The sequence below is a fragment of the Cydia fagiglandana genome, chromosome Z, assembly GCF_963556715.1.
Source record: "Cydia fagiglandana chromosome Z, ilCydFagi1.1, whole genome shotgun sequence".
Lineage (NCBI taxonomy): Eukaryota > Metazoa > Arthropoda > Insecta > Lepidoptera > Tortricidae > Cydia > Cydia fagiglandana.
The window spans coordinates 30513847-30536645 of NC_085959.1; the positions used below are offsets into that span (position 1 = coordinate 30513847).

The 22799-nt window shown below is 37.6% G+C and overlaps 1 protein-coding gene across 1 annotated transcript; it reads left to right on the top strand.

Annotated features, from left to right (window-relative positions):
- The first annotated feature begins 1953 nt into the window (after nucleotides 1-1953).
- On the top strand, nucleotides 1954-17936 carry LOC134678467 (zinc finger protein ZIC 4). The gene is made up of 2 exons (XM_063537038.1): nucleotides 1954-2755; nucleotides 16988-17936. The coding sequence occupies exons 1-2, from the start codon at nucleotides 2053-2055 to the stop codon at nucleotides 17620-17622; spliced, it is 1338 nt and encodes a 445-aa protein (XP_063393108.1). The 5' UTR covers nucleotides 1954-2052; the 3' UTR covers nucleotides 17623-17936.
- Nucleotides 17937-22799: the final 4863 nt, after the last annotated feature.

Below are 22799 nucleotides of genomic sequence, written 5' to 3' on the forward strand. Positions count from 1 at the left end.
ATAGGTATTGTGCAAATCTTGGCGTTAATGTTATAATTGAGCATAATTAATTCGTATAACTTATTATTACGAATATTCGTGTTCATTACACCACTAGTTGTGATTAGTAAACTATACTTACTTACTCGTACCTATCACATGGACGATATTTAGAGTGCATGCGCAATTTTTTTAGTTTATTTTTTTAATGAAGGTTTATCAACATTACTTAGGTAGATACACCAATACTTAACATAATATTTATATGTACTTACATGAATGTCTCGTTATTGAATTGTGTAAAAATAATCACTTATTAGGTGCAGTAGGTTCAGACAGCCGAATTTTTGAATAATCGTAGCGCTTTTTTAGATCATAATAACGGTTGCCAAAATTTTAATTATCAAATATAAGGTCTTTCTCTAGGAAATCGTCGATTTGGATCCTGATTTCTTGTTGAAAACACGAACATAGGTCTAAAACACACCTTAAACAAACAAATACAATTTGTAACAATTTTTGCGCAAACCTTAAAAATGTGAAATGTGCTTCTAATAATGCGCTAATATTATATTTGATCTAACTCATCGATTATAAGTGTACTACTAAGACATACATACCTATATGTAATTGGTTTCTGCCTCAAATAAAACAATCTTTATTAACGCACTTAAATTATTGCCGATTATACCTATACATTCAAAACAAGACGATACGCAGAAATCGACTTGCAAGATTTTATTACAAATTTATTGTTTGTTAGGTACATAGCACAAAAGTTATACAATACCTACTCTTTTACTACTGTATCTATTATTAGCAACATGATAAATAATTAAAACTGCAGAACATCTAAGTAACTAGATTTACCAAAGGCCAGACATTGAACTCCCTAGACTAGACTTTTCAAAATTACTACCTAATTCTACTATTCACATATGTTTTGTACCATAGTGGTAAAGTATTGTGGAATTAATGATGTGTGTGTGTGTGGATGTGAATGAACCTCGATAATTCACACTATCTGGACGCGGAGAAAATTATACAATTAGTTTAGATCGTGTACGAATTTCTCTGCTTACAAATCATCCGTAGATAGCTTGGCCTATGGAGCGCGCGCACACATGCGCCACGCAGGACAGGTATGCGTATACGCCTTGCCAAGGAAGGCACTGCACTTTGGATGCCGTGCCACTCCACAAACAGGTTTAATCATTCATCTATATATATATTAATAAACTATCCATGCCAACGTGCCATAAAAGAGATTGGAGCCAGACCTAACAAATAAACTAAAATTAAATATACACGAACACAATCGAAATTTTTGTCTCAGACGTATAAAAGTGTCGTATAAATTCACCCACAGTTTAATTTAATGTCCACGAGTACCTGCCCTGCCTCACATTTTTATTATAAGTTTTCGATGTTATAGGTGTCTAAAACATTATTATTTTTTGAATACGATTTGTGGTCGCCAGAGGGATACGGTCACGGACCGTTTAGGCGTCTCTCTACCTACCTGTATGACATTAACAGAGTTCAAAGTATCCACTGAGTATTAACCAAAATATTTACATCTTAAATATTAAAACCGTTAGGTATATGTAATTATAGTTAAAATTAACATTTTCAAGGGCCTATTTTAGATTTAAGCTAGTTATTAATTTCTTTTAGAGTCAGACCGTGAAAAGTCTGCAGCGATTTTGATAGCCCACGCAGTGCAAGTGTCATTTTAAACGTCAAACTTCTATGAAATTATGACGTATAAATAACACATACACTGCGTGGGCTATCAAATCCGCTGCAGACTTTTCTTGGTGCGACTATAGTAGTACCACTGTATATATCTTGTTATTATATAGATGATTTTCTTTTGAACCTATTTTTACTAAATATAGGCTATTTTAGACTACAATAGAATTGACAGATTTTATTGTTTCTCCAACAGGAAAGATCGCGAGAAAATTTGGCAACGAAACAGAGGGACAAAAGTAATTAGGTGAAGTGGAAAAGCGTCGACGCCGACGCTGTTAAAGACCGAGGCTCCAGCGGGGAACACCCGCCGCGTGGATGGTGGCGGGTGAATGGGGCTATGCGCCGGCGTCGGCCACCCCCGCCATGAACGCCTTCCTCGAAACGAACCACGCGCACCTGGCGTCCTACGGGCTGAAGATGTCACCGCAGCCGGCTTGCGGCGTGGGCCCGCAGCATCGGGCTGCCGCACCACACCCGCCGCCGCACCACCCACCGCACTACCAGCCCTACCCGCTGCATTCCTACCAGCCTGGCTACCTGCGCGAGTACGGTGGCTGCGGCGAACTGTTTCCGCAGCAGCCGCTCGAACAAAGCTGGGATTGGCGTGGCGACATGCACTACCAGGGCGGCGCCCCGCCGCTCGTGCCTCACGCGCATGCCCATGCTCCACACGCCTTTCTGCGCTACGTGCGCGCTCCTCCGAGGCGCGATATGCGCTGCCAGTGGCTCGACCCAGAGCAACCACCCCCGCGCAAGTTGTGCAACAAACTCTTCTCGAGCATGCACGAAATCGTGACGCATCTTACAGTAGAACATGTCGGTGGACCTGAGTGCACGACGCACGCCTGCTTCTGGCAAGGTTGCTCGAGGAACGGTCGCCCGTTCAAAGCGAAATATAAGTTGGTGAACCATATACGCGTGCACACCGGCGAGAAACCCTTCCCTTGCCCGTTTCCCGGTTGCGGAAAAGTGTTTGCCCGATCCGAAAATCTCAAGATACATAAACGAACACATACCGGTAAGTGTCAAATAGATTCTATAACTAGTGTTAAAAGTAAGCAACTAAATATTGAAAATAACAAAAATCATTTATTCATCTCTCGTCAAAACGAAGGTCAATTATGCGTATCATAACCAACTTCAGCAACGTTTGTACAAGCAGAGTGTTTATAGATCTGCGGAAACATTTCGATTCTTATTAATGCATAATGATCCGCCTCCTGCGGCTGCTGATTACCGCCCGTGGCCTAACAGACGCCCACTATTACGACAGTTACGAACACGAAGCGCATCGTCACAATGCCTCCAGTCGACACAATGACACCAAACACCAACCTCGTATCAAAGAAGATCCTTGTAACTCGATCTAATCGCAAACACCATTTCTAACGGGCGTCATGTAAGGCCTGAACCGTCGACTTGTGAAGTCCGTTTCTCGGTAAGGGCAAAAACCGTTCAAGCCAGGCACCATTTTTCAATTCATTACAAAAGTCGAAAGATTCATCTGAACTGTGTAATGTAAGATACTTAAAAAAAAACTATCATAAATTAAAATGTCCTGTTCCGTCGACTCGTTCTCTTGCGTTTGTCTCTCTCGCGCACTATAGTGTCGTATTGTTGTAAGGTATTGGTAGTTAACTTTAAAATATCGATTTTAAAGGAATAGGTCTAGGAATTTGAATGGCCAGATGGTTTTATTCTTTTTTTTTGGTCATCGTTGTTCAGCGTTGCGTTGAGACTTTTGTCCCGTGCCCCCGTACGCTATTATCTCATACGGGTCTCTGAATAGAATAGACCTTTTTGTGGGGAGATTTTGAAGAATTGTTTTATGTTGTGCCATAAATTTGGCTCTAAAGCTGGTAAACTAGAAGTCCACTGTCATTATACCCTTAATTACGTCACAACAAACAACAGGGTTGTTTAAATTTACTTTTAAATATATGAGGTTTTTAAAGTTCTTCGATTAAATTAAAAGTTATTAACTATAGTTTCGCTTCAAACATAATTTAATCCGTAACATCAAAACGTATCACAATGTCAAAGCAAATAAGAATGTTTCAAATATCGGTGTTATCGGATAATATCTGGATCCGTCGCCGGCGGCTGCCCCGGCCGCGACCGGTGTGCGTGTGCGTAGTCGAATAAGTAACTGATACTTTTATTAGGAACGCACTTTAGCCGTAAAATGATACCTTATGTCGAAAATCAGTAGCGAGTCAACCGGGCACCTACTGAATTTCCCCTTATAATGAATAACTGTTAGTATTTCAAGTAGCAAATCCCTTAATTAACTTTTAAATATTTAAAGTGATTCTAGTTTTGATCTCGTGTTATAAATAAGTAGCTATCCGGGCATAAATGGAATAATCTATAAAATATATTGTCGTAGGTAGGTAGACCTACATATAGTATAAATTAGTAGGCGATCTAATTTGATAAAATTGTGAATGCTATGGCGAGTGATTATTTAAACTTGTAATTCAAAACCGCTTTGCGAGTTGTTTTCGATTTCAACTGTTTAATGCCTTTTAAAGAATTACTAAATTTTGTCTTTTTTGCCAGGCATTGGTCTTAAATTCTGCACTTCCATGCTTAAGGGGAAACTTAGTCGCCTTATAGTCGCAGGGTGAAAGTGTTGAAATACGGCGACTGCTGAAACGAAAGGCGCGCGGTGCGAGACGGCAATGCGCTCGAACTAGACTCTCCCAAACCCACGCCGCGCCACGATAAGAGCAGGTTGGAGGAAAGTAGATATAGAGCGAAGAGTTATCAATATTTCCGGAAGACCGTGACTTCGAAAAACATCTTCATGAAAAGGCGTGCTTCAGTCACAAGAGACAAGCGAGAGGCACATTGCTTGAAATGCAAAGGTACGTAAAGTATCTTTGACGTAACTTTTCATTGCTACTAGCGAACGTATATTTTTTTGTGTTTAAACGTGGTTAAAGAGTGTTTGGCACGAACTCGAAACATTATGCTCATTTTTATGACCAGAGATGAATAATTGATTAGACATTTTAATAAGTACATACACACTTTGTTTTATATTTAGGGCTCAGATGCGTTAAAAGGTCTCAAAGTAGCAGACTTATTTTATACCTTATAACATTATCTCATTAAACAGGCGAGTATCAAAGAACAACTCATGAAAATATATAATAATTCAGTAGTAAATAAAATATTAGACATGAATTAGAGTTTAGGAATAAGGAGGCCGCGAGCACTCGGCCCGTGTCAAACTGCCGCCGGCAAAGCTGCGGCCCCGGCCCGCCCACCCCACCGGAGCGGATTACTTCATCTTACTAATAGCTTGTTACAAATCTATTAACACCTTTGCAATTAATAATTCCTACACTTTACACGGTAAATTTGATACTACATAATTACTAAGTATGAATTTATAACTAAGTATAGTCATCGGTTTTCCACATATAGGTAATAGGAATCTACCTATAACAAACTCACTAAGAGAAGCTTGCCCTGAATTTCATGTAAAAATGTGTTTAAAAACTTTACTCTAAAATTATCTTCATAGAATCAATCTATTATGAAAACAAAGTTGAAGAAACTACACAAAAGACAGACAGTTATAGCTTGTGATCACTTCAGACACCAGCTAGAGACGAGTTAGCACGGCGAATAGGGTGAGCGTTCAACACCATAATGATGATATGATTTCGACGAAGACGTCCCCCGACTATCAAATGCAGTGCTAGCTAATATGCCGTATAAAATGACGCTTTCAAAATATTTTGCAAACAATGCGGAACCCTTCCCGGCCGCCCCTGTGGTTGCGTGCATTGTGTGCGCACGTCGAGTGCAGCTCTTAACATCCGTTTATTGCTAACTAAACACGCTTATGTTCATTCTACCAATACGACTATTGACAATACTAATCTGCAACTACTTAGCGACTTTGATTCAGATTTAAAACATTAAATAAAAAAAACTTTATTTACAAGCTACTAGTGGCCCATAGATAAACCTTAAAATTGGCATTGATATTATAACATATAGTTAAAATTTCATAACTAAATTAGTATTTTTATTAAAAATAACAATACATTTGTCATATTAAAAACTAACTTACATAAAAAATATGCCTTTATAGCATAAATAAAATTTATAATTAAATATAGTATTTAATCGATGAGAGAGTACTCAAATTAAGACTAAGTAGTTACGTATTTGGATATAATGTGTTGGATTTACCAAAAATCTGCTAGCATGCGTATTTCATTACAAATGTGTTCATGTTTAGACTTTCCTGAAAAAAGATATAGAATTAAATTTAACACATATTGAAGGTCTAAGCGACAATATAGCACATTATAATGATAATGCACTAACCCTATAAAGTTGGCTTGAATAAAAGGTGTTTATGTGCGTCCAACATCTGCCCCGGATTGTTAAAATGTATAAAAAATCTCCCGTACAATATGGTCGCGTATGTGTGCGTAACGCTGCATGAGAGTCCCTTTTTGTCACTGGATAAGTCCTGGCCAATAATGTCATCACCATTTTTCAACACTTCATAATAATAATATAACAGCGAATGAAAGAAATCAGGTATTTTCACTACGCTCGAACAATTTAAAGTGTTATGGGTACTAGACTAGGTAGGTGTGGATTAATTAAATAGGTACTCTAATTTGACTATCGGTACAAACAGCAACACTCTTAACTGACCATCGGTGGATCGTATGCCTTTTCTAATAAGGTTTACCGATGGACAGTTCACAGTGTGGGCGATGGTACACAAATCCTTTTTAGTTCAAAGAATGAGATGTACAAAGAGGAATTATTTATTGTACCTAGGCCTTGTTTTGACAGTTGAACTATAGTTTGTATGATAGTATCTTACAGTCTATTGTATTTGTAGGTTACGTTACGGACTATTTATAACTGGGGTCTCAAATTTTAGCGCTTGACCACTTAAAGCGGGAATAAAAGTTTGAAAATCAGAACTTGATTTGATTTTTTTATTACTTAAAACAGCGCACCTCGTTGTATAAAGAAATTTTTAAAATTTAAATATGCTTCTATTTACTGCAAAGCGCTAGTTCAGCTGCTAAAGTAAGGCCTTTAGGTACCTACAACACTAAAGTTTGTGCGTACTACTATTCATTTGTCTATGGCTTAAGTAGATATTTAAATAGGTATATCTTTTATTCCAAGAATTTTCTTAAGCTTCAGTGAACTATTAACGTACAATGTAAACGGTCGATCGCACCTAACTTGTAACGAAGTTATATTAAACTTTATCTTACCAAAAAATGTATAAGTGCCCGTGAAAAAACAAGCGATTATCTCATGGGCGTGGTTGGCCGTCACCCGTCAGCAACAACATTTCAACCCTCAGCACACATGCTTACGACAATTGCCTCACACTCGCAGCACACATGCACACGAACTTTACACATGCACATTGCACACACTGATCACTTGCTACCCCAAAACACACTACTCACTTACCAGACAATAAATGCGTTAAGCGCTTTATTTTTTACCCGACTACGACAAAGCATTTAAAGATCGTCATGATTTCAATAAGGTATCCTTCGTACCCAGTGAGAATTGCATTACCGTCAGTCGTTGAAAATAGAGATGGGTTATTAATTATATTATAGGTACAATCAACTGTCAAAATATGGGTCCACAAATCATCTTAAAAAAATGTCCCATAGCTCTTATGTCAGCGAAATAAGAACTATGGGACATATTTTTGAATAAGTTGGCTATACCTACCCATATTTTTACAGTTGACTGTAGAGGTAATAAAAAGTACAGTGTCATTGATACAGCTTTGATAGGTTAAATTTACACCTACTAAAAAACGTGTTTAAGCCGACGAACAAGTTTCAGAAATGTAACAACATTCCTGTTTCAGCAGACTTGAAAAACATTTTTGTTTCTTTTAAGAAATTCGCTAAATGTCAAAGAGATGGTGCGAACAGCGCTGCGGAGCGCGCGTAAAAACGTCTCCGGCGTGATGGTAAAGGCGGCGCAGTCGGGGCTCGCGATCGATCCGAAGCTGTCTCACATCGGCGAGCATCGCATACCATCGGATAGGATACGAATCTTGCATTACTAATGTGATTCGAGCAATTAGTAAATTACAAAGTCGTGTCGGTAAAAACTTACCTACAATTCATGAAAAACTCCACTGTCAGTCTACGTTACGATGAATTGCATAACTACATCTGATTAATGTGGTCATAGGACCATTTTGATTAATAATTGAATCTACTTATATCCCTGTCTATATGTGGGCCTGACGAGTTGCTGTAACCATTTCTTGCTTGCCCATCTCAGGCTACCTACTTGCTGGATTTTCTTGCGGTTGCCACCCGCATCGAACTAAGAGTTATTAATCGTAAGTCAGTTAATCCCAAGTACTTAATGAGAGGAATTAAATACTGTTTTTAGATGCAATGTAGGTAAACTATTAAAACTAGCAGTTGTGAGGTAGTCTCACAACTGCTTGTTTTAATAGATTACTTTTTATACGTTTTTAACAAGCCGCCATCTGAATTTCTAAAAATAATTAACACCAAAATATTACTTTGCTAATCCTCTAAAACACTTATCCGCTTTTTAGCGGATTAGCGAAGTAATATTTTATTACCTATAATTAATATGGATTTCCGCAAAGTAACGCCTGATTCTATTCACTATTACTAAAAAGAAAATAAAACACAATTTTGGCCTAAATTTTTAATGGATCGTTGAGTGTGTTACACACACATTTTTAGAGTTTGACCAAGAAAAGTCTGCAGCGATTTTGACAGCTACTGGTGAGCTGGTGAGCTGTGAGCTGGTGAGCAAGTGTTATTTATACATAATAATTTCATAAAAGTTTGACGTTTAAAGTAATACTTGCACTGCGTGGGCTATCAAAATCACTGCAGACTTTTCGTGGTCTAACTCTAAGTAATTTTAATCACAAAGCGCAAATGGTGCGGACCTATTCGTCATAGTTACAAAAATCCAATCGAGAATAGTTAAAAATAATATATCAGACTATTGTAAAACCTATTATTCACCTGACTATGGGTTAAAAAACTGTTTCTTTTATATATTTAACTGCTTCGCACGGGTTCCTCAAGAACAGTCTATTGTCAGGTGAAAACCGCATGAAAATGAAAATCCGTTTAGTAGTATTTGAGTTCATCGCGAACAAACATACAAACACATAAAAAACAGATGCGGCGGGGGACTTTGTTTTATAAGATGTAGTGATTTGATTTACAAATAATGCTTGGCTTGTAACAAATTTAATTTTATTTTTAAAATCCGTTACTCCCTTTAGGAGTCAACTATTACTCCGTTGTATACCATCCTTTACGAACAAGTGTGATGAAAAATTGCTGCAAAGCTCGAGTCCCGCACGACAACCCTGTACGGGCACTACATAAATTGTTCGAGGTTGCAATCTAACAATGCTTTCAAAACCGCGGGATGCACCGAACGGCCCATGCTTCCTACGCTGCTTCGCCCTTTCTATCTTATTACTTATTACTAACATTTCTTTAGACACTTTACTACCTATGTTCGTATTTGAAGATGATTGAGAAAGACCTTGCCTATGCAAAATTTATTCTAGTGTCATTTATTGCAAATACTATTTTCGTTCCTTTAATTTTTTTAATTAAAAGCATACTAATTGCAGTTTGAGTGTGCGCTGTGCACGAAAATGCTTACGGCGATGTTGGAAGTTTCCTTACCTACTGTTGTTTAGTTTCATCATTAAATTAAATGAGCTATCAGCCGTTTTCAATGCATCAAGAAAAACTTTGCTCTTTGAGGTTCCTAACTGTGCGAAATTCTTTCGTCTTGTAGGGCAACGGCGGAGGTCTCACTGCATCATTCATGCGTTTTTTAGCCAACACCTTGTCGCTATCAATATGTATGGAAGTGAGTGATGTTGCCGACAGACAGCCGTACGTCCTCGCCTGACTAATCTGCGCGCCTTAGTTCGCTACGCTCCGAGCACGCACTAGGAACACGACTAGCGCTCAGCTTAATACCTAGTCCTTGTTGCGGCTTCTTTTCATTCATCGGAATAGTTGCAATATTCAACTAAATTTTCTACTGCAGGAATCATGTAACGTCTTGGCCATTTGCAACTCAAACAATAGGATAATACTCGTAAATAGGGAATATACCACTAATTCATGCGGTTTTTTAAATAAGTACGCAACGGTGGCAAACTTCGAAAAATTCACTGTTTACGTAATTTGTAGTTACATTTTTGTAGGCAATTATTATGCAGTATATATAGTTAACATTTTCAATATAATTATAAATCACTGTAAAATAGCACACTATTTCTAAGGATGCATTTATATATTTCATAATATACCATGCTTTTACTTTTACAAAGAACACCAAACTCAATGTCTTAACATTTAGGTTAGGTTTTACCTGTCCTACTGTATCTTGCTATTTAGGTAGGTATCTTTAACCTGAGACCTGCATACTTAGTACCTACTTTAAACTATCTTATGTTACTGAGGTAGGTAGGTACAGTCAACTGTAAAAATATGAGTGTAGACAACTTACTCAAAAATATATATATAAAAAAAATTATAGTTCTTAATTCACTGACATAAGATTTATCGGACATATTTTTGAGATGATTAGTACACCCGTGTTTTTAGAGTTGACTGTACCTAAGTGTGATAATACAACACTTGCAGAGACCGCCAACCCATCGATCGACCACCATTGTGTTCAAAACATTCGGAATGAGAATTCTTCACATTTACACCACATCCCAAAAACTTCTGATCGTAGTGACAAGAAATGGATAAGAATCGAATCGAATGCTTAAACGGAGAGCAATAAGAAAACAAACATTTATTTACATTCAACACAAAACAACTTGTACCTATTTTGTCAAACTCGTATAAAATGTATCACAAAATCTGTTTCTGGAACAACAGATACTTCTTTTAAACATACACATTAAGAACCAACAAAACACCCTACTACACATTATATTATAATAACAATAAGTACAAATTATTGTGAAACGAATCCACACCTAATTAAATGATAGTGTCGATATTGAACGCATAATGTCCGAAACATTTAAGTTATGTCAAGAATGCCGGGCGCGCCTCACGAAATGACAACCAAATAAAGCAAATTAAAAAAAAACAAAACCTGCTATTAATAATCGTTAGAAATATTGGTTTGTCCCAAAAATGCGCCTGGGGGCTGAAACTCGAGCCCGCGTGGGAGCAGAGAGGACACGCCGCAGGCTGCGGCCAAATTCTTGTATCACTGGGACAATTTATTAGCCCAAATAAGTCAAACGTAATACTTATTTCCTTTGTAATTTATTAATATTACGAGTAAATTATATTGTCCATAAATGAGTCATAATTTTTCGCATTAATTTCCTTTGAAACTTAAAATGTTCGACTTACCTAACCAACCCATGACCATCAGTTATTAAAATCGTGTCCACTTTATGGATAACTGTTAATCCATCTCGCCCGTAGTGTATCTAGAGACCTGGGTCCTGTTTGCCAGGAAACTTGATAGGTACACATCGATTTACCATCATGAAAACTTTGTGCCTATTAAAATATATAATTCTGCATAATTCATGAAATTAACGCATTCTTAAACAATTTTTCAGCTAGAAGTATATAGAGGAGAGATTTTTACTTCTTAAGCATTGATAAATATCACCTGGAAACTATATGCCATAGGGGCCGTTACATCGTAATAAATAAGTGGAATAACCAGGGAGTGTTGTTAGTCACATACTCGTATTATGTGTGTAGCTGGGTCGGGCCTCATCGGCGAACGTGCCCGTTCGTCTTCGACGTAGATGCCAACACCGAGATAAGCTATCGAAGATCTCGCGACACGCAGCCGCCGCTCTGGGCGCCTCTCTGACCCCTCCATCTACTCCGTGCTCGGTACCACAAGCTTTGCTTTGCTTTACTAACATGTTTAGCACTGCAAAATCACTGGTAATTCCTAGTGCGAGTTCAAATCTAGTTAAATAGTCTAACGGAAAACAATTAAAATAGGTACATTAAATGAGAGTTGTACAGTAAATTCAAATAGAAATTAACTTGCCTTTTCGAAAGTTAAAACAAATGTTACCCCCTTAGCATTTTTTTAAGATAACTACTGACAATACCAATATATTTAATAATGTCAGCTGCAGGTATGTTTCGACCAATATTTTGCGGTTGTTCTGTCGTCAAAGAACCTGTCATTGGAGTGACGTATGGAAGGGGCCTTCCCACGAATTTACGTAGAGGGCGGGTGTCAATTAGTAATAGGTAGACAAAAATAGGTAGTTACCTACGCAGAGACAGTAACCCAAAAAACGTGATCTATTAGTAATACAATAAATTCAACAAGTTATTTGTTATTATAAATATACGATACCTAATTGTATTATTATTTGTGATATTTTTTCCCCGTGAGAGCCTCGATGATGGCGGTTAGGCCTGTCAGAACGCTTGACGGCGGATTGACGAGCATGCCAGAATTTTAGAGATGTTTTGTACTTATTCTCGCAGGTGCCTCGTACAATATTGTTTATCTACCAAACAAAATTATACAGAGACACAAAAGGGATTTAAGCAGCCATTTTTCGATTGGTTGGATAAGTTAAAACAAATTAACGAGTAAAAATATTGTAGACTTACGTACAAACATTTGCAGAATTATCAAAACCGTTTTTAGGCGACTAACCGGTTTCTACAGGGTGTAATCGTTAAGTGTAGCCAGGCGATAATTCCGTAAATATAACAGACACCAGAAAACTTCAACAAGATATCGAAAGTGCTTTACCCAATGAGTAAAATTACATTAATAACTTTTATTAAATAAAAACAGAAATATCCCAAACATTAACTTCAAACCCTCCCATACATTTAGTATGATCTAACATTTTTTTTAAGTAAGTACAGTTTTTTTAAGTAAGTATTTTTGTATACAGTAGTTGCTTGATGTGACGCTCTTCTTGTGCGATACATTGACGGGCCTCTTAAATGTTTCTAAAGAACTTTTCTTAAAATTTGCGGTGTAATTAAAAAAATAATGTTTTATTTATTATTTCATAAACGGTAGTTTTATAATTTTATTACAGTTTATCGTCGCAAATAATGAATCTCAAGCAGTTTTATCTCGTACGACACCGAGCAGTTTTATCTCTTTGAGGGGTGAGTCGTCGTACTAAATGTATGGGAGGGTTTGAGGTTAATGTTTGGGATATTTCTACTTGTACTTGGGTAACGCACTTTCGATATCAATTTGAAGTTTTCTGATATCTGTTATATTTACGGAATTATCGCCTGGCTACACTTAACGATTACACCCTGTATAACTTGAACCGCGGACACGTAGTAACTGCATAATCAAGAAGGATAGAGTTCTACTGGTGTGCCGTGGTGGAAGTGATCTGTAAGCGTTAGCGTTGTGATTTGCGATGTGAACAGCGCGGGTCACACGGCACACTCTCCGTGAATCAGTCCGGGTTGCGCCGTGTGCTGTGACTGAAAAGGAAATCCACCTACCTATCCGGTCTCTAGCCAGCTTCTTCTGCCTCGTAATACGACTCGAAAATTAAAAAGAATGATAATACCTCAAAGTTTTAGTTGTACGGATTTTAATTGGTTTTTCATATAAGGAAGGAACGACCGCCGTCCTTCGTAAGTAGTACGTTTTCATTTTAATTTATATTTATCAGCCTGATATGACTGTGCAGTTTGCGGGCTGCGTTGTTGTTGGTACATTTACTATTATATTTTTATTGGGATGCTTTTGTATGAGTTGGCAGATATTTATCGGGTATCGGAACATTATTCGGTCTGCTCATAATCGTCCGCATAAAGCACCTTGTCACACGGTCGTTGGGCGCCGAATGCACCGGCCCGACCCCGCGTTTTCTTTTTGTATTCTCAGGACGAGGGCCCTTATTCTCTGAGAAGTGGAAAAAATGAAGATATTAATATATCTTTCTAATTCGAAATACGTTTCGAATAAAAGGAAGATCATAAATCATTAGGCAGTACGAAATATCTTTTAAATATGCAATGAGAACTCACTTTTCTGAGAAGCGTCCTCGTTCCTGCACTTGACTTGACAAATCGGTGCGGAGTGGTGCACTTGGTGCAGGGTTGTAAATCGATAAACAATGAAACCTATTGCGAGTACAAAGTGGCCGTCCAGGGCACGCCGCACCGCCCGCGCCGCGGCGCGCCGTTGTCAGCGCGGCCGCGGCCATGTCTGCTCGAAGGGGTCCACTGTCCGCAAACGACTAGTCATTGTCTGCTCATTAGCCGCCTGTCTATTAGAGATTGAATTAACTCGGATATGCTCCATTATGTGCTATCAAATAACTGATAAAACAATACTTATTATATTCCAATTCAGATAAATTATTAAATTCGTCAGTGTAATCGTCGATGGCTACGTTAGCCTTTTTTTCTTTCGGCCGCTATCTAATTATAATATATTCGACCTCTATATAAACCATGGTTCAATAGTATACGGAAATAGTGGCAACAACACCATTCAACCTAGGTAATTACTTCGTAATTATGCACGTATAATTAAAGATCGAAAGTGGTCTTATCTCTGTCCGCAATTTAAATCATAAATTTGAAGAGACTTTATGGAAGTATTTTTTTTACGACACCGGCTAATAAAGGTTCTCTTTATTCTTCAGAAACTGATGAGAAAGATGAAAATTTATCCACGTGTGTGGCAAAGTACCTAATTTGATGCAAATTATAAATTGTTTCCTCTTGTTGGCTATTAGTAGAATTCATTTTATTGAATGATAAATACCTAATAAAATACCTACCTACCTAACCTTTGGTTTGTAATGTTTTACAATTAGTATTTTCCCCGCTACGCTCGTTGTTTAATATTGGAATCTTTTACTTGCTGGGATATCAATAGGTACCTATTAGATTATCGAAGGTTAAGTAACAACTTTGCCCCCTTGTAACACTAATAACTATTATTATTTCAGTTAAAACATATTTCGTCTTACTAGGTTATTATTCAAATGCTCTTAGGACTCACATTTCTTAACTACCAATTTTTTTCAGCTTCTATTCATTGCCACTAAGCAGAACATCGACGACCGTCGATCATAGGTGTTGTATACTATTTAATTAATAGTAGGTACCTTGAGATGCAAATACTTAACAGCAGTTAGTGTGGGTCGAGTAGCAGCTACAGAACTTGATACCCAATAACACGCGATTGTTTTTGTTTACTCTCACCTCAAGCCATTTACCACAATTTGGGTGCAAAGGCCGAATGGCTCGGGTTTCCTTTGCCCGTGCTATTTCTAAAAAGCTTGTTTTCTCAGCAGAGCGCTCTTAAGTAGCGATTTGTAATCCAACACCACGGAGTAATTTTGGCTAGGCAATGTGCCAACTGTTATTTTATTACGCACCTACTCCTGAATTTTGTAAAAGCATAGATACTAAACAAGTTAATTGTATCTAGATTTCGTCATGTACACACCTATCTTTTTCTTGAGTAATCATGTGTTTTATTATAAAAGTAATATGAATAATAATACTTCGAATTCGATAATAATGTTACAAAAAGTGTCTCCTGTGGGTGATACAGCCGTTTAAGATAAACATCTGACCTTAAAACCCGTGTCCCGACATGGCACGCAACGAATTCACGACGCGCATTCCCTTCGTGTGTCTTCTGTTTTTATTTTGCCACTTTATAGATGCACCATCTGATAGGTGTAAGATCTTAGTATTTGTAAGACTGATTTATACGGTACAATCGAATGGCAATATATTTTATCTACCTACAAATAGTTAAGGTAGGTAAATATAACTTAACATACAATGATAAGGGTGTTGGTCAAAAACCATCTCGCACGGCCGGTGGCGCGTGCGCCGAAGATAAGCCATCTCGCTCTAATAGGATTTGTCGTGCATCCTTTTTCTTGTCATCCTCGAGATAAGACGCCCGATTAGTAATTAGACGGGTGACACATGTTCTGGCCTCTTTTATCGCGGTATTTAACTCATTAATGTTTTGTATTGAGCTTGTTTTGTTTTGAACCCAAATGAGATCATTATACCACTTTTTGTTTGAGGTACAAAATTATCATATCTGTTGGAAGGAATATAAAAAAATGGAATCAAAGTTTCAGCTTGGATTTAAGATTCGGTTTTACAATACAAAAATATTTTGAGACGATGTGTGCTGAATGAAAGAAAGGAAGTATCAAGCCATTCACAAAAGTTGTCGAATGTGAGATCAATTCAATGAATACGTATACGAACTGTTACTAATATTGCGGTAAGGGCAGGTCTAAAAAGCCCTATTATCGGTGCGTTAACAGACACTTGAGATTAGCATCTGTGCCTCCTCAACGCGATCTTCGAGTTTCAAACACAATGCCGGGGATTACAACCGAAGAGGCTTATTTGTAAACATGACAAAGAAAACTACGGGCATTGTTGCATAGTGCGGTCACACTAATCGAGCTGCGCGCATTCGTAACGTGTTTATAGAATGTAGCTCTCATACGATTCGGTGAGCTCATTTCAAATGTTATTTATCAATGAGTATGCGCGGAAAGCTGTCATCCGTGCTTTTCTAATATGTCCATATAAATAGAGGGCTATTATATCATTTTCAAAAGACGATTTCTGTTACACTTTATTGCTATCTTATTCTTTAGCACATTTTAGGTAACTAGTTTTACGAATGCTGAAGGTATCTGAAACTAACAGTTGAAATTGAGACACTCCCTGGGCTTTCGTCTACTCACCTGATGGATTAATTACCTACGCAGTGTATTTGAGAGAACTAAACCGTTTTGAGAAAAAACACCATTCTATCTACATATGTGAAAAATACTAAATTGGTACTTTTTTTACTGTCTCTCCTTTAACTCTGGCTTTTGTGTACAACATGATTTATAGCAACGTTAAGTAGTTTCAAGAAATGATTGTCAAATGTTTATTTAGTCTCATAAACTACAAAAAACGCGCTAATCTGGTTATTGATGGCGTGATTAGACATTTGCACAGAAGGCTACTTTCTTAAGTTATAAGAAGCGAAACTGGCTCGAATAATAATATAGTTCGAATAAATAATTTAACAATTAAAATAACATTTAACGCTGCGTAACGTTAATCTAAATCTATATCAAAATAAATATCAGATGATGCACGTAGGTAGGTAACTCCAAAATATAACACCATTTTTTCTTTGTCAACAGGTGAAAAGCCGTTCAAATGTGAATACGCTGGGTGCGATCGTCGATTCGCGAACTCTTCCGACAGAAAAAAGCATTCGCACGTGCATACGTCTGACAAACCGTACAACTGTCGTGTGCACGGCTGCGACAAGTCCTACACACACCCGTCGTCCCTGCGCAAGCACATGAAGGTGCACGGCGCGGCCGGAGACGCGTCCCCGCGCTATGACAGCGACGGCGACGACTCCTCGTCCGCGGGCAGCGTCAGCGTCACGGCCGGCGCCAGCAGCCCCCCGGCGCCGCTGCCGCCTCCGCCCGCGACCGCACCCGCGCCCATGCCGCCGCACCACCCGCCCCACCACGCTTCGATAGCAGATAAACTCGAGAGCCTCAACAATAAGTACCTCAATCCTCACGATCAGAAACCTTACGAACGACCACCCGCACCGCCTCACCACAATCAAGCCCCACATCTCACTAATATCGGAGGCAACGGCGTAATGGACAATAAACTAGGTTTTGGTGGGCACTGGAGCCAATTTCAGCAGCCGGCTCCCGCAATGCCGCATGGAGTACCTGACTGGTGGTGTCCCACACAGGAGACTTACCACCACCACCACTTAATGCATCACTCAGGTGCTGCCGCTGCCTACTGACAGCATCGCACTTAGGGAACTCTTCACTCGACGATAAACTCACGCACTCTTCTATGGCGGGCTTCAAAATAAAAAAAGTATTTATAGGAAATCTTACTTAAAAACATTTTCGTTTGCTATACGACGATTATTTGATCAATTTATGCTATGTTGAGTCAGTATGAAATAATTTATTTATTGACGTGGAATGAAAAGTTTCCTAAGGCGCCTTAATAGATGTTTTAATTGTAGTGCACTCTACGCTTATATTAATTGTATTAGTCTGACCGCTGTAACACTTATTCTAAAAAACTTCTTATATTTGCACTATCTTTGCTGGTGCGCTACATGCGCTACAAGTAAAGGGCGTACGTATATAAATTATGGGGATTGAAGAGCTATTAGAAAATTTGAATAATCGGTTGTTTGTTTTAAAACAACGAATTAGAATTATTACGGTGAACACTGTAATTCAATGTCTTATATCACGTCTTCAAATCTTAATTTGTGAGCACTATATGTCCTTTTTCCTGACATTTTCTGCTCGTGTCCCTCTGGCAGTACATGAAGCTTTATATAAAAATACTAGTTTCAATAACACAAACTGCAGATTACTCAACTGCCTCGTTGACCGTGATTTGATACAGCCTTTTAGAGAAATAAGAAGCGATGTACAAACTGTTCTGTTATTAATTCTATGAATAAATGACTTTATTGATTGTTAAATACAAAAATGTGTTTTCGGTAACGTATCTACAGATTTTCAGGGGACTCGTAATTTAAGAAATATGAAATGAGACAATTTGAGCAGCGAGGCCAAAGCACCCAAGTCCATTAAGACTACGATTTGTAGTATTTAAAATTTGTGTACATTTTTTACTTTAGGATAATTAGCGTCATGTAAAGTATATAGATTAAGATGAATGCCCAGTGATAATAGGTATAAGCAATTGATTTTAAAATAAGTTATCAGTGTCTTTGCTATTGAATTGTGCTATCCACTTCTGAACTTTACGATTATAGCTATACTTATATAAAAATATTGATGTATCTATTTTTTCACATACTGACATATTATAAAAAGGCAAAACCTATTTATATTGCATATAAATGACTGAAAGAGCACCATGTATTCTAAGTTATTTTAAGAGAATATTGTTGAATGCCTTTTCTACAGCCGTGTAAATAGCAGACTTTTAAAAGTAATAAAAAATCTTATTTGAATTCTAAAAGGAAATTTTTCACTTTTTATCTTTGTTTTCACCAACACGCATGACATCGACATACTTTTAAAAATACCCGAGGTTTAGGTACGCCCTGTATTTATCAGTTAGTACCTATTTAAGTATAAAAAATATAAAACCAGATAATCCTAATATTCGCTGCAAAGTGCAAAGGTGAGAATCGTCTAATTTTCCTGAGTCTGTTAGATAAATAGTTAAACGTCGTTGTTAGATATAAAGAATTTTGCGTTCGCTTGCTATTGCTAAAAACATCGTGTCGGAACTATATACGTAGGTACCTTACCTGACTTTAAAGTATTATAAGATTGATCATTCGGGATACGAAATCTAAAATGGAAATCCAATTCTCGCGATGATTTCGATCGGATTCCGATCAAAAAACCTAACTCCGTGACGATACTCACAATAAAACACCACCGTTACAAAACGATGAACAATCATATTCCAAAAGAGAATTGAATTTATCATTGAGAAGGAATGAGAGAAGAAAATGATAAATGATGTGAAGCGTATAAGAAGAGGCGAGTGCGAGCGAGACGTCATATTCGAATCGACTTTACTGTCCGCGGAGATGATTTATAGTTTCTCAACAGGGATTGGCCGATTCAGTACTTAAAAGATTTATAGATCCTTATGGTGCAAGCGCGGTAGGAGCTTTTTCTTATTATAAATCTCACTCCCGCGCATGTACTTTGCAATTGCCTCTTTAAATGTCTGAGGCAGAAATTAAAAAATAAGTTAACATATTGCGTGGAACGTGCTGGAGCTTTCGTCGCGGAACCGAGATGCGCCCGCGCTCGCCGTGCCTGCCTTCAACGACCATGAGCTTTGTCTACATAATCATTTTAAATAGGTACCTACATATTTAGGTACCTATTTACCTATATCTCCCATAAGTATAGGGATATTGACACATGTTGAATTTTATTAGTAAATCTAGTTAAATAGATAGAAAATGAGCAATTCATGACAATAATAAGAATAATAAAAAAGTACAAATCAAAATTTCAGTATTTTTACATCTATCTAAAAATAAAAAAATATATAATGGTACTATTCGATTCTTTGCGATTATTAAAAAAAAATTAGATATTCGTTATTTTCCTCACCATGTCAAAACGGCGTCTAAGTAATGTATTGCCTTATTAGCTATTTTGTTAGGAAAATTTAGTCAGTAAAGTGCAATTGTCTTTGACTATCATTGTTGACTATTGTATTGCTTTATATAGTGCAATGGATCCCAAATAGGCATTTGATCATCAAAATAAACCTGATCGACACCTTAAGCTAATCTGATGATAGAGACCGATACTACACTGAAGAAAGCCGAAAAACGAATAAAGTAAAAGCTGTAAAGTAGATAAATATTGCATGGAAATCTTAAAAATAGAAAGTAGTCGATAGTTGATGACAGATGGAATCTATACACAATCATTTTTAGTGTTCCGTACAAAACTTTGTTATTATATAAAATCGAAAAACCAGAACGGGATAAAAAACGAGGGAAGAAAAGAGATGGCGCCTTACAAATTTCTAAAAAAGTTTTTGACACGTTTCACGAATAAGACGCACGTATGATAAGAAAAAACTGTTCTAATCTATTATCTAAATATGAGAATAGAACTAGGTCATAAAAACTATCGCTTTCGATGCGTATTTAATTTACAATAAGCAAAAGAAAGGAGAATGGGCAATTTGTCCCATGGATGTATACTAATGAGACATATCTCGTTTGAAAGTGCTTACACATAGCATTAATTTATTGTATGACACCAACTTTGGATAACGTGCAGGGACTGAGCTATTTAAAAAAAAGTGTGACGCATATAAACTGGTTTTTTACAGTATACTTGTTATATGTAGCTAGTTGTTAGGTGTTTTATATGAAAAACCATGAGAAATGGTACACTTCTGTGTACCAATAGCTACGTTTAAGTACGTAAAGGGCTGGAATTAATTGATTAAACATATGCTTGAATTAAAAAAACTGTAATTAAACACTTAAGCTTGGTTGTATACACAAGCCATATATAACAATTAAAAGCCATTTTTATAAGGTATTTTTAGAAAAGTAGACTTACACTTAAATGCTTGCAGGGGCGGAGATATAACTAGTTTATTAATTAATTCATTGTGGTAAATGCCGCTTTGATTGTTCTACCTGACACTAGATGGAGCTTTTGTAGCAGAATAGGCATTTTTACAATTGTTATACATAAATGAGACATAAATTATTTGGAAGGTGTTAATTTTAGCATTAATTTCTTATATGACACCATTGGCCGAAAGTATCTAGGGAAGATACTATTAATTATTTTGATCATGCACTGCGGCGTAAGTTGGAACTAAAAAATGTCACTCATCTAGGGTTCCTTTTCTAACTATTTAGATCACTTCGCATGCCTGAAATATAAAGTTATTGGATTTCGTAAATGATTACTGGTATTATTCTTATATTTTCGTATATAATCAAGTTGCACTAAACAACTTAAGTATGTATTTTCAAATCCTCTCTAGTACTGACATCTTGCGTGCAATAGAAGAACCAAATAAGCGGCAAATGCTGGATCCACATAGTCGCATTTAAACGCTCAAAAATATCACTGAGACATAAGAATTCACGACCTCACAAGTTTGTTTAAACCTAAACGTTAAGAATAAAACGAGAGGTCAACATGAACATCGTAAGTTTCATATATTTGTCTCATTTTGTTGTTCTTACATATTCGAGTGATAAAGCAAGATAAACGAGACATAAGTTTCGAAGTCGTACTAATCTCTCCATCCTAAAAGAGTTAAATGTTAAGCAAAGACTTTCGTCGATTGTGCAAGTGCGAATACTGAAAATGTTTGGACATATCATCCGCAACGAAAAGTCGATGGAGCGGTTGGTAGTGCAGGGTAGAGTGGAAGGTCAACGTTCTCGTGGCCGATCTCCTACAAGGTGGACGGATCTCATAAAGTCCACGACGAAATGTTCCCTGACTGAGGCTGCTCGGAGTGCCACAAACAGAGAGAGATGGAGGAGTATCGCAACAGCCACAATAAACATAGAAAAGGACAACCCATAACCACGACCACTCTGACAAGAGTGTACGACTAAGGAGGAGGTACTTGATTTATCTCTCTGCAAGAAAATATAAGTAGTGGATTATTAAGGCCGGTACAGACGGACTGCAACCTGACTGCAACTTGTAAAGGAACTGCACGCCAACTGCAACGTTGGCGTGCAGTCTGTGTGCAGTTTCCATACAGATGATAGTCGGTTTGCCGTAGGTACTTGCAGTCCGCCTATATCGGCCCTATGAGATAGCGTCGCGAGTCGAAGGTGCGTTTCTTTCGTTTGCCTTAAAAAGCACCATAAAAGCACGATAAAATGGTAGCTGTATGACATAAATAATATAAGTCGGTATATATAATTATATATTATTAAATAAAATCTTTCAAAACTTTAAGTATACATATATGTATTTATTTCATGCACACTAAGAAATATTTCACGACATACATTTTCTTGACGCATAAATATTAGCAGGACGAGTCAACCATTCAACATAAAGCAAGCATTGGGTCAACACCGTCTGTATGCGAGGAGTATATAGGTATAAGCCTGGAAACTGGGCGACGAACGTCACCTGCGCGGGTGAACTCCACCTACTCCTTAATGCCGCCAGCTTGGACGTTCAGCAGCCTCGGTGTCCGACGTCCAACTAAAAAATGCAGAAAGTGCGCTTTGGATTGGACACGTCAATTGCCGCTTAATACACTGAGACATCTGGTTCACTGCATATATTTGGTGCTGATATAATACCTGCAACATCACCCGAGTACATTAAGTAAAATAGCAATAGCGGTGGCTGCAATTGCAAGGTCGTTACTAGAATGTGTTAATAGATACTGACAAGCCCTGGGCGACTCCCATGGGTGCAGCCAACGGGTCTGACCTGACTTGGC

Excerpts from the sequence above, each read along its gene's own strand:
- LOC134678467 (XM_063537038.1), top strand. The coding sequence starts at position 2,053 with ATGGTGGCGGGTGAATGGGGCTATGCGCCGGCGTCGGCCACCCCCGCC. Across the intron at positions 2,756-16,987 it reads ACATAAACGAACACATACCG|GTGAAAAGCCGTTCAAATGT; the intron begins GTAAGTGTCAAA and ends CTTTGTCAACAG.